Raw genomic sequence first — 10,728 nt, 5'->3', positions numbered from 1 at the left:
ATAGCTTTTGTATAGCAGGATGTTTATGCTATTTCATATTCAGCTGCCAATTTGTGTGTTTCTCTTGGTTTCCCATTCCACGATTACTGAGTGACTCTCCAAACTATCCTTGGGTTTGCAAGGTGTGCAATTTATTGATTGACAGTTCGCACAATGATGCATAGTAGAACCACCACGGACAGATTGTTGGCTATCTCAGTCTCGTTGTTGGTTATCTGCAGCTTGCATTGTAGACAGAAGGCACTACCAGATGATTAAATCAAACTGGGCATTATACAGGTTTACAAGTGAAGGACTGATTTCAAAGAATTTTTTATGGAGAGCACTTAACAAATTTAATTATTTAGAAAAACTGACAGTGATCCCCTGACTCATTTAAAGAAGGTGATCAAGTACTGCTCCTCTACAATATGTAAAAGTAAGTGTGAACATTATGTAGAAATGAATTGATTATATAAATTATAGCAGTTAGGGGGTGAGTATTTATGGTCAAGTGTTCCTGTTGATGGAGGTAGGACTGTAAGAAACAATCTTCCTATATAATTGTGTCAATAGGTGGGTTCATGCTGACACAGGGATGCTTTTTGTAGACACTCTTGTGAGATGGATGTCTGGGTCCATTTTAAGATCTGTTTACTTGGGACCAAATGTCCCAGATGCCCCCCAGCAGGTGATACAGCTCTGGTCAGTTGGCTACGGAGGTGCTTAAGAAAAAAAAAAATGTATCACTTCACCTTAATTATTAATTCCATATTATACTCCTCAATGTTCACACAAAGGTCATTGTCTAAGGCTTAAATTGTAATTCAGAGTATTCTGTGTCATACTTTGTTTTCTCCGAGGTAACTGCCATAAAGCAGAAAGCAAGACTATTATCATAATTAGAATGTAATTTACTTATTTAATGCCTTTATAAAAGATAACTTCAGTCTTACAGAAAGGAAATTAGAGCATTATCGTAAGAAAGTCTGTAATTTGGTACATTAAGCTCAGTACAAATGCGATCAAAGCTACGTGTCAACAAATGAATACTCACAGATAGCATGTAACTAACCCTAAACATTGCAACTAGGCCACATTATTAATTGATAAGTAATACTCTAATTTGATAACTTTAGATAGATACAAAAATTTATGTGCAAAGATGTCCAGGAAAGGCAGCTTTTGGTCTGGTAAATGAGGTCAGGAGAGTAACTCCTTGTAGAGTTATGATGACAGATGGTGGAAAAATCCTCAGGTAAGGCTACTGAGAATAGCATAGCTGTATGAATAATAACTTGGCTATAACATTTTTGGTAAAAAAAAAAAAATCATGTTCTGGTTGGAACATAATCTCAGAGCTGTTGTCTGCAGGGTTTTGTCATGAGTTTGAAGTTTATGATCACGGACAGTGGACCCATTCTGATGCCTTTTGGTAACTTCCTATCGATAAAGACATACAGATGAAGAGTGTTATCTTGTAGCAGAGAGCAGATTGAAGAATGAAACCATAAAAAAAAGCACATTCAAGGCAGTAAAGGGCAAAATTACAACAATTAGAAGGACCCTGCATGAAAGAAGGTGCAGGGACAGAGAGCAAGGTGAGGGCAGACAGGAACAGTTTCCATATGAGCTGAAGCAGGCGTATTGCTGAAGCAGGCGTATTGCTGAAGCAGGCGTATTGCTGAAGCAGGCGTATTGCTGAAGCAGGAGTGCTGACAATGGAGGGAGTTATATTATTCAGTCTTGGACAGAATCAGGGTTTGGACTTGTGGCTGAATGGTGAGGAAGTGTCTGAATATTATGGATGTTTGTGGGAGTAATGGCAGTAGTGGATATCAGAGGAAATGTACTCAAAAGCTAATACAGATGTTTCTTGCACACAGGAAAATATTATGTAAAAATAGCATCAGAACTGCCAGCTTTGACCTGGCAGGGATTTTGAATGATGCTGCTCATTAACAATTTTCACATAATGATGTCAGTTTCTTATTTTAAAAGAATATAACAAGCTGTCATCAAACTGTCATTGTGCCTTGTCAAACAGAATTGTCCTTTGGATTCACAGAGAGCTGCACATGTTTAAGTGGCAAGGAGACAAACCCTTCTGTGTTTTTGATGACTTTGCCGTTCTCCTATACTTTGTGTGGCATCTTGTTTAATTAATTTGAACAGCTGTTGTACTTCAGTGTGGGGACATGCTCATCCAGACAACTGACCATGACATTATTAATTAAAAACAAAAAAGCGTTTGATCCAGCTTGCACGCCTGCATGCATTTTTGATAGATGCCTGTCAAAGGGAGGGTCATCAGTCTCACCGAATTTGCATTCAGCAAACTTTTTTTCATGGTTTGCTGAGTAATTTTGAAGTTGATTACCCCGCAAAGGGAAATTGACAGTCTTTTCTCATTTTAAAAAGGTTACTACCCTGGAGCCAACTTTTACAATAACATGAGTAATTCACATGGGTACTTCAGCTTTGATGATACTGTAAGTTTTCACTGGAAGCTGTTAACTGCAACATAGTTTGTTGTCTCGTACAGTGAACAACAGATTTTTTGAAGTGGGCGGGGTTTGCTACTGGAGCGATAGTTGATTGTTCAGTTTTTATACAATGGCAAACAGAACTTGCTACCTACAGTAATTTAAAGACTTTCGCATAAATTGCAATTGTAGCAAATAATTCATGCACTGCTGGTGTTAATCCTGTAACCTTCACCAAGAATGTCTGATATTCAGTTAGTACCATCTGGGAGGGTAATGAAAAAGTGAACTTGGCCAGCCACAGGAATATAATTTGTAATCTGGGGTTCGAAGCGGTAGAGTTAGTAGAGAGGGAAGTGATTGATGGCATAAGTCAGAGATATATGGAAAGAAATGAACACAGAAACATTCTCCTGCAGAGAAACCTAAGCTGGAGAAAAGGGGTTACCATGGAGACAGGCAAAACGATTGTTCGTAAACTGTATATGGTTTGCATAAGTATTTGGATTGGATTGGGGCTTGCAGGGAAGGATAATTATGTTGTAAGGTGGAAAAATCCAGGAAAAATGAAAGCCCGGTTCTGTTTGTTGATCCAAGCATCATCAAAACCCATATCTTGAACAGGTGGGTTTTGGAGAGCTGTTTCCAAGTAGTGTAGAGCACAAGGCAGGGGTACACCCTGGATGGGATCGCAGTCTATTGTAGAGAACCTACACACTTTCAAGCACAAACTACGGACATTTTGACCACAGTACCTCTGGAATCCCCATGCAAATTGGTACAAAAAATAGCTCCTCACACACTGAGGACCGAGTTAAAACCCATAACCTTGATGGTCTAAGGTAATTCAGCTACCCACAGTGTTTTACCTTTTTAAAATAGGTAAAATCAGTGATAAAACTTATGCGAAGAATAAGTAGAACAAATAATGTACTGTTCCTTCATGGAACCAAAACCAAGTATGTCTTTCTGTAATGAGGAAAGCCTAATTACCAATTAGTCCATTATTTTGAGGTTGTACAATCACTCACTTTTTCATCGTAGAGTAGTCCTGATTACTAAATTTAACAATTGTTCATGTATATTGAAATTGTTACGAACTATGTCTAAACATTTAATGGACATCATATTAAGAAGCTCACCCTGTTTCAGCTACTTACAAGATACAATGCTGTTTCCCATCTTTACGTAACGCTGTTTCTCTGTGTTCCAAAATGTAACCGTAGCTATGGGGGAACCTATCGCTTTCCATCCATAGCTAATACCTCATTTTACATTGTAAGGAATAAACCAGCTTGTATGACTTGTATAAAAATGGTCATTTGGAATGAAATCAGAACAATCTATTCAAAACATAGGGATCACCTAAGGGTATTTGCCCACTGAAGGGCTCAACTATAAAACAAAGTTAGAGGTTGAGTTGTAAGCCCAGCAGTATTAGTCTGCATTAGACTCTGGCCATAAACAAAAACGGGTTCACTGACCATTGGTTACAGCAGGGTGGGCAATCTTATCCGCAAAGGGCCAGTATGTATGCAGGTTTTTGGGATAACCTGTAGGTCAGCTGTTCAAACCCAGGTGCGAGAACTTTTCAGCCAATCAGTCCTCTAATTGGCAATCTAATTATGGAGTTGCAGCGAAAACCCGCAAACACACTGGCCCTTTGCAGATAAGATTGGCCACCCCTGGGTTAGAGGATGTGATTATTGTTGTTGCTGACTATACATTGAGAGCCTTTAGAAACGATCTATAAAGGTACATTTTTATAAAGAACACTATTTAGCCCTGCCTTAATCAGACAAGTTGAATCATTGGCTGAGAACATGTCTTGGCAAATGCTGAATGATGTGTCTTTTATAATAGTTACTTTAGTTTTGTAAATCTGTGTATTCAGTAAGACATATTCTCTTACTCAATGAACGAAAAAGAATTTTCACTAATGTAAGTCATGAATTGAATTTGTTCAATTGCGAGCTGCCATTGTAGAGGATTTGTGGCTATTCCATCCAAGAAGCAGGAGCTCATAAACCTTAAGAAGATGCCAAAAACATGTTACAGACCACTGCATTATCCATCCTTAATAGATCTCTGGTTAACCAAGCAGAAAAAAACACCTGCAATTTCAGGAGATAAACCAGGAACAGATTGTTTGTATTCATGTAAGTCTATTTTTTCTTGGAAAAAACTTGAAGAATTGTCAGCTGTTTCATCAGGTGTTTACTACATTAGATGGAGTTGCCACAGAGATAATTGTCTTGCAAATTTGCAAAGAAACATCATGATGAAATTTTGTCAGAGACAATGACATTTGGCATGATGTTAATATATAGCTTTCAGTGTGCATGTTCAAGTTAAAGACCTACTTTGGATCAATGTACCCCTCTGAAACAGCATTTCCACAGGAGATAATTAAAAACACTTATCAAACTGATGCACATCTGAGAGGTTTTGTTAACCTGACACATGTACAAAGTAGTTTTTACATTGGACCACAAAAGATGATACTGTGTATACATTTACTGTCTATTTGCTCTGTGTGTTCTTGCAAGCATGGCTGTTTTATTCTAAATGGCAAGCCTTTGCATGAGTTTTGACCTAAAACATACCCTGATGCTTGAAAAGCTGATCTAGATTAAATATCCAAGTAAGAGATGCATGAAACAGTTTCATGGCAATTTGAAATTGCTCTCCAGTTTTTGTTTGAAGGTTGATATCAACAAGAGGGTAAATAAGTAAAAAATCAATTATTTTTGATGATTTGCTTCAATAAACTGCAAAAAAGAGAAACATTTTTTTCAGGTCGTGATTGCTGTTTCTGCTTCTTCTGCCTCTTTTTGATTTATTTGACTTATTTGTTTTCTTTCTGTGTAAATGCAGTGGTGTTGAAATGCATCATGAAGCCATGCCCATTAACAATCAGGAGATTTCGACAGCTGTTTAATGATGAAGGAAGCTAATAAACGTTGAGTTAGGAAATGGAGTTCAAGAGTCTGTGATGGGCAGATGCAGTGCTCTCTCTCAGACAGCCGTTCCAGTCATGCTGCAAATTACTAGTGTTGAACACTCTGTTTCTCCCCAGTCAGCATCTGCTTTAAATTACGTTTCTACTCATCTACTCAGGAGAAGAGAACATACCTCTGTTAACAAGATAAACAGGGGCGTCAAGTTTATGGTTGGGCAAATTAATGGGGCCCTATAGTTGCTCAAGTCTATACCTGAATATCAGGAATGGTACGATTTTATTTATGTACAGTGTTTGATACATTTCAAAACGGGGCTCATCTCTTCCAGACTGCAGTCTTAAACCAGAGATTGCAATTGGAAACACACAAAAATATGGCTGGCTGTCTAGTTTTCTCTAGGTGCGTGTTGTTTTGATTCCATAGACCTTGCGGGAGGCGGTGGTCAGGGTATAATTAACCCCTCTCTCCTCCGACCCTTTGAGGCTGATGGTGCTCAGGATGACTGAGCCGTAAGCCCCTAAGCACTATTTGCAGGTAACCAGGAATCCGTGCGTTTGTCTGTCCCCTTCTTTATCTGCCAGAACACAGCAGCTTTTATGTCAGCTATTTATGCATGACTGGCAATTAAGCAGACATAGCTTTGCTGTCAGCTGTTTAATAATGGAGCTGTAGATAAGAACACAGTGAAGTTCTTAATAGCATTATACGTAGTTCATCTGAACTATATTGTTGTCTCTTTATTTTAGCTACTTTTGTTCACTGAAGGTCCTAGCTGCAATGTAATGGTGTTAGCTACAGTATGAAGGTCGTAGCTACAGGTTGATGGTGTTAGCTATGATATGAAAGTCTTAGCTAAACTGTGAACGTGTTAACTGCAATATGAAAGTCTTAGTTACCGCATGACGATATTAGCGACAATGTCAAGTGTTGTTTGCATGAAGAAACCTGTATTTAGGGGTGGTGAGCAGGGGGCTGAGCTTTGACAGTTACTGAAACCCCATCAGGATGCAAAGTGAGGAGGCAGAGTTCCCAGCGGCATGGAATGTGTGTGCAATGAACTGTGAACGAGGTGAGAGAGGAGTGGCGTTGGCAGCCAAAACAGCTGGCTGGTCCTGTGCTCTTCTCTCCTGAATACAAAGGCTTAATGTGGGAGCAGAAATTAAGAAAGAAAAGAGGAGGAAGCAGTTCAAAGACTGTAAAGTACGGCTGTGAGGAGCTCGAGAGAGGGAGAGAGAGAGGGAGAGAGAGTGCATGTGTCAGTGTGTGTGTATGTGTGTGTGTGTGTGAGAGAAGGTTGCGGGGTGGGGGGGCGGGGGGGGATTCTGAATGCTAGTCACTTAGCGAGCGTGGTGTTTGCTTTGGTGCCTCTACAATCTGAGCCCACCGGGAGTCGCCAAGACCTCCGCGACATGGCATCCGGCAGGAGCGGCTGCCCCCGGAGCTCCTGATTTACCGAGCGCCCGTCTGCCGGTGACAGAAAATACTAACAGTGAAAAACGACATCAAGAGCACCGGGAACTGCAACAGGCAGACCCCTCCAACTGCACGCCGGCTCGCTCGCTCACTCTCGCTCTCCCGTCAACTCTCACGCTCTTGCCAGCGCCGGCAGCCGCCATAAGATGCCCCAAGTTTTGTGATTCCGAGAGAGCGCGCGCCGTGAGCCGAAACATCTGGAAAATGAAAAAGACGAGATGGGATGATAGGGAGCAGCTTGAGAGGGGGTGCTCCGTTCGGGATGAGGCTCCAGGGCCGGGCAGGAGCACCGCCCGCGGCCGCTTCTCCGAGTCCTGGAAAAGGCTGAGCTCCAGGCAGAGTTCCACCAAGAGAGCTGGGCTGGCCTCTCTGCAGCTGCCGGTAAGTGAGATTCTGTTCCGCTGTTCGTCGCCGCCTGTAGGGAGCGGTGCCAGGGGTGGGCTGCGGCTGGGGGGGGGCTCGCGGTGAGAGGGCGGTGCGGGGAACAGACTCAGGGTTTTGGCAAAGCTTCTGGGCACCAGGGGCTTCGCATATTGTGCTGTGTGTGTGTGTGTGTGTGTGTGTGTCTGTGTGTCTCTGTGTCTCTGTGTCTCTGTGTGTGACCATGCATGTGTAACGGAGAGTTTCAGTACGAAGCTTTCCACTGTGTTGGAAGTTTGCAGCGTGTAGTATTTAAGTCCAAGTTGTGTTTTCTGTAGGCATGCAAGGATTCAAAAAATGATATCTTACCCAAAAATTCCAGAGATTTTGGTAAATCACCTGTGTAACAAAAAACTTTTTAAAGGTGAAAATACTGTCAGTGGACATTACCTTTGTCTAATGGAACACAGCCATTATAAGCATGTCTTTGGTTTATATTCTCATTTAATTTTTATCATTAATGGAAGATGCTTCAGATGTGCTGTATTGTATTATTTACAGCTGTGCATAAGGCCCTGGCGATGGGTTATCCCCTGTTACCTCATGAAGCCGACACGGTTGGGAGAGAAATAGCATGAAAGAGGAAAAGAGAAAGAGAGGAGATAAAGCTCCAGGGCTGAGAGAGCGAGAGGAAGGGTGGGAGAGAGAGAGAGAGGGAGGGAGAGAGAGAGGGAGGGAGAGCTCAGCCGGCATACGTACTAAGGGAGTTGTTGCCTGGGTGTGGACCACACCTCGCTCACCACACTCAACGCCCGGAGCTATTTATCTGGAAACGTTACATCATTTTGTATGTATTTCGTCCCTTTGTTGGTTCTTCGTATTTCCTCATGAAAGGCACTCGGAGACAGCACTGCCTACCACAGGGAAGCTTCAGGCTGTTAAATAAAAGTGCAAAAAAGAATAAAAGTTGGCTGAATGCCCATTTGCTGTCAGCGTTTTATTCACTCAGTGCTCTGAAGACACTGCAAGCCTCTCTTGCGGTAAAATGAAAGGCCTGCAAGATCACAGCCACTTCTCATATCAGATTATTTCTGCCACTATATTAACTGCCCTTGTTCTTTTAATGTTATAAAAAGAAGTACTGTACAACATTAATAAAAAAGTACTTTGCAAACTGAAAGCTGATATTCACTCTTTTGTCGAGCAGCTAATGCGGGCTTTATCTGTACTGACCTGTGCTGTGAATCATGGCAAACAGCTTCCATTGTCTGCTCAAATAATATTTCAATTTATACAGTGCAAACTTTTATAAACTAGCAAACTTTTATTTGTTCCAGGTCCTTATTAACACTAACTTCGTATGACTAACACAGAATATAAATTTGCGCCCACCTGACTCGGACATAAAGGTGTGTGAACTATAAACTGTAGATCAATCACATACAGTCCTCCCATGCTGACAGAGGTGATTAAAAAGTAAGGAAATAAATAAATGTGCCAACGGTATCTGTACCAGTGTGTCATTGATCGTCTAATGAGAGGAACAACGCTTTTGATCAGATGCCCTGTGCTGTCTGAGAGAGAGAGTGAGAGAGGAGGAAAGAACTCTTATGAATACGGTTGGTGGAAGTGACCATGAGATGTCCGTCATTGTGTGCCTTAAGCTGGCTCATTTGCAAATTCCATTGGTTAGTCAATCAAAAAATTGATGTTGCGGCCAGGAAACAGGAGCCCAATGACCACGATTTCGACTTACAGTCCTCTTCATTCATATGTCTGAAAGTTCGTAAGTTGAAAGTTCGTAAGTAGAGCAGCATCTGTATATTGGGAATTTAGCTCTTTGATTAAAATCTTTCCAGACTAGTAATACGTGTACTATTAATGAAAATAACTGCATTAAAATCATTAAAATAATTTCATACCTAAGTATTTATTTAAAATTATATAGGAATATATTTTGAAATGTGCTTTTTCAAAAGTATTTACGTCTTATAAAGACCTTACAATTTACACCTGAGCAGGCCAGGCCACAGATCAGCTTGCTACCTCAAGGACTGGATAGGATCGAACTTAAAGGGAAACCCCTTAGAATTCATAGAGTTGATTGTGTATAGAGAAATCGGTTTGTGTCGGCTTGAAAACAAGGTTCACGGGCAGAGCTGGGAGTGACTCCCAAAGCAAATCAAAGGCTACAAACGGCAAGTGAGGTAGACCACAGGCTTCATAATGTGATAATGCTCTCAGATTGTCCGCTAGTATTCGGACTGTGGTTAAACTAAAACTGGGAATTTCTGTGTTTGATGTTTAAGTAGTCTCTAATGAGACGGTTTTACTCATTGTAATGTGATTCATTAGGATTTCTTCCAAGAGTAAATACTATTTTCTGCAGTGATGAGTCCATTCGAAAAATTGAGCCAGATACAGTAAGCCCTTTGATGTAAATTTGTTCGGTGGATGACTTATTGGCAATATATAAATATTTTGGTAATCAATAAATACATGCATACATTGCTAAAAAGCACCATCTGGATATAATTATGCTGCATTCTTATTATAGTGTGGCAAAACATGCTTTTTTCTGACATTAATCATCATTTTGCATGTTGTGTCTGTGTGTGTGTATCTGTGCGTGTGTGTGTGGTTACTTATGGTTAAGTTTAGGGATGGGTAGAGGTTAAGGGTGTTGTGATTGGGATTAGGGTTTTTCCCATAGAAATGAATGGACGGTCCCCATTTAGATAGGAAGACCAACTTTGTGTGTGTGTGTGTGTGTGTGTGTAAATACACATGTAGCAACATGGTGGTGTAGTGGTTAGCAAACCTCTAGGGTCTGACTTTGGTTGCCCCCCGCCCCGGTGTGTGGAGTTTGCTTGTTCTCTCCGTGTCGCCATGAGGTTTCCTCTGGGTCCTCCCCTTTCCTCCCACAGTCCGAAAACATGCCGAGGTTAATTGGAGTTACCAAATTGCCCGTAGGTGTACATGTGTGTGCGACAGGTGTGTAAGTCTGCTCTGTGCTGGGTTGGCGCCCCATCCTGGGTTGTTCCCAGGGTCTGGACCCCTCATGACCCTGAATATGACAAGCAGGTACAGAAAATGGATGGATGGATGAATATATATCTTCTGAATATGGGATGCCAATCCATTCGAAGCACTCGTACAGTCATATTGTATGGGCCGATTTACTTAAGGGTGGGGTGGCAGTTGGGAGATGGATGGATGAATGGATGGGTAATATGTTACATAATAGGGATTTCTGTTCTGCAGTTCATTAACAAAGTGGAGATGGGGGTGATTACAATATTTACAAAACTAACAGGCATTTCAACATAAAGTCAGGGCCGTCCAGACGAGATGGAGTCTGCTTGATTTTACACTTGGAGAAACAGGAGCATGGCGTAATGCTGCAGAGCAAACACCAAGTCATCAAGTGTGTGCTGATACTTCATCTCACTGCATATCAACGCAAC

The 10,728-nt window shown here is 41.3% G+C and overlaps 1 protein-coding gene across 11 annotated transcripts in view; it reads left to right on the top strand.

The window, feature by feature from the left end:
• Positions 1-6,748: 6,748 nt before the first annotated feature.
• Positions 6,749-10,728, top strand: part of trpm3 (transient receptor potential cation channel, subfamily M, member 3) — a 123,946-nt gene continuing 119,966 nt past the window's right edge. For all 11 annotated transcript variants that reach the window (XR_011984838.1, XM_023803287.2, XM_023803281.2 and 8 more), the window contains exon 1: positions 6,749-7,282. Coding sequence is in view for 10 of the 11 variants with exons in the window: in XM_023803287.2 (XP_023659055.2) it covers positions 7,106-7,282 (177 nt within the window). In the remaining variant the exon portion in view is untranslated. The remainder of the gene's footprint in view (positions 7,283-10,728) is intronic.

Source organism: Paramormyrops kingsleyae, chromosome 2 (assembly GCF_048594095.1).
Source record: "Paramormyrops kingsleyae isolate MSU_618 chromosome 2, PKINGS_0.4, whole genome shotgun sequence".
Taxonomy (NCBI): domain Eukaryota; kingdom Metazoa; phylum Chordata; class Actinopteri; order Osteoglossiformes; family Mormyridae; genus Paramormyrops; species Paramormyrops kingsleyae.
Note: the sequence above shows the minus strand (reverse complement) of the source record. Positions and strands in the feature narration are given on the sequence as shown.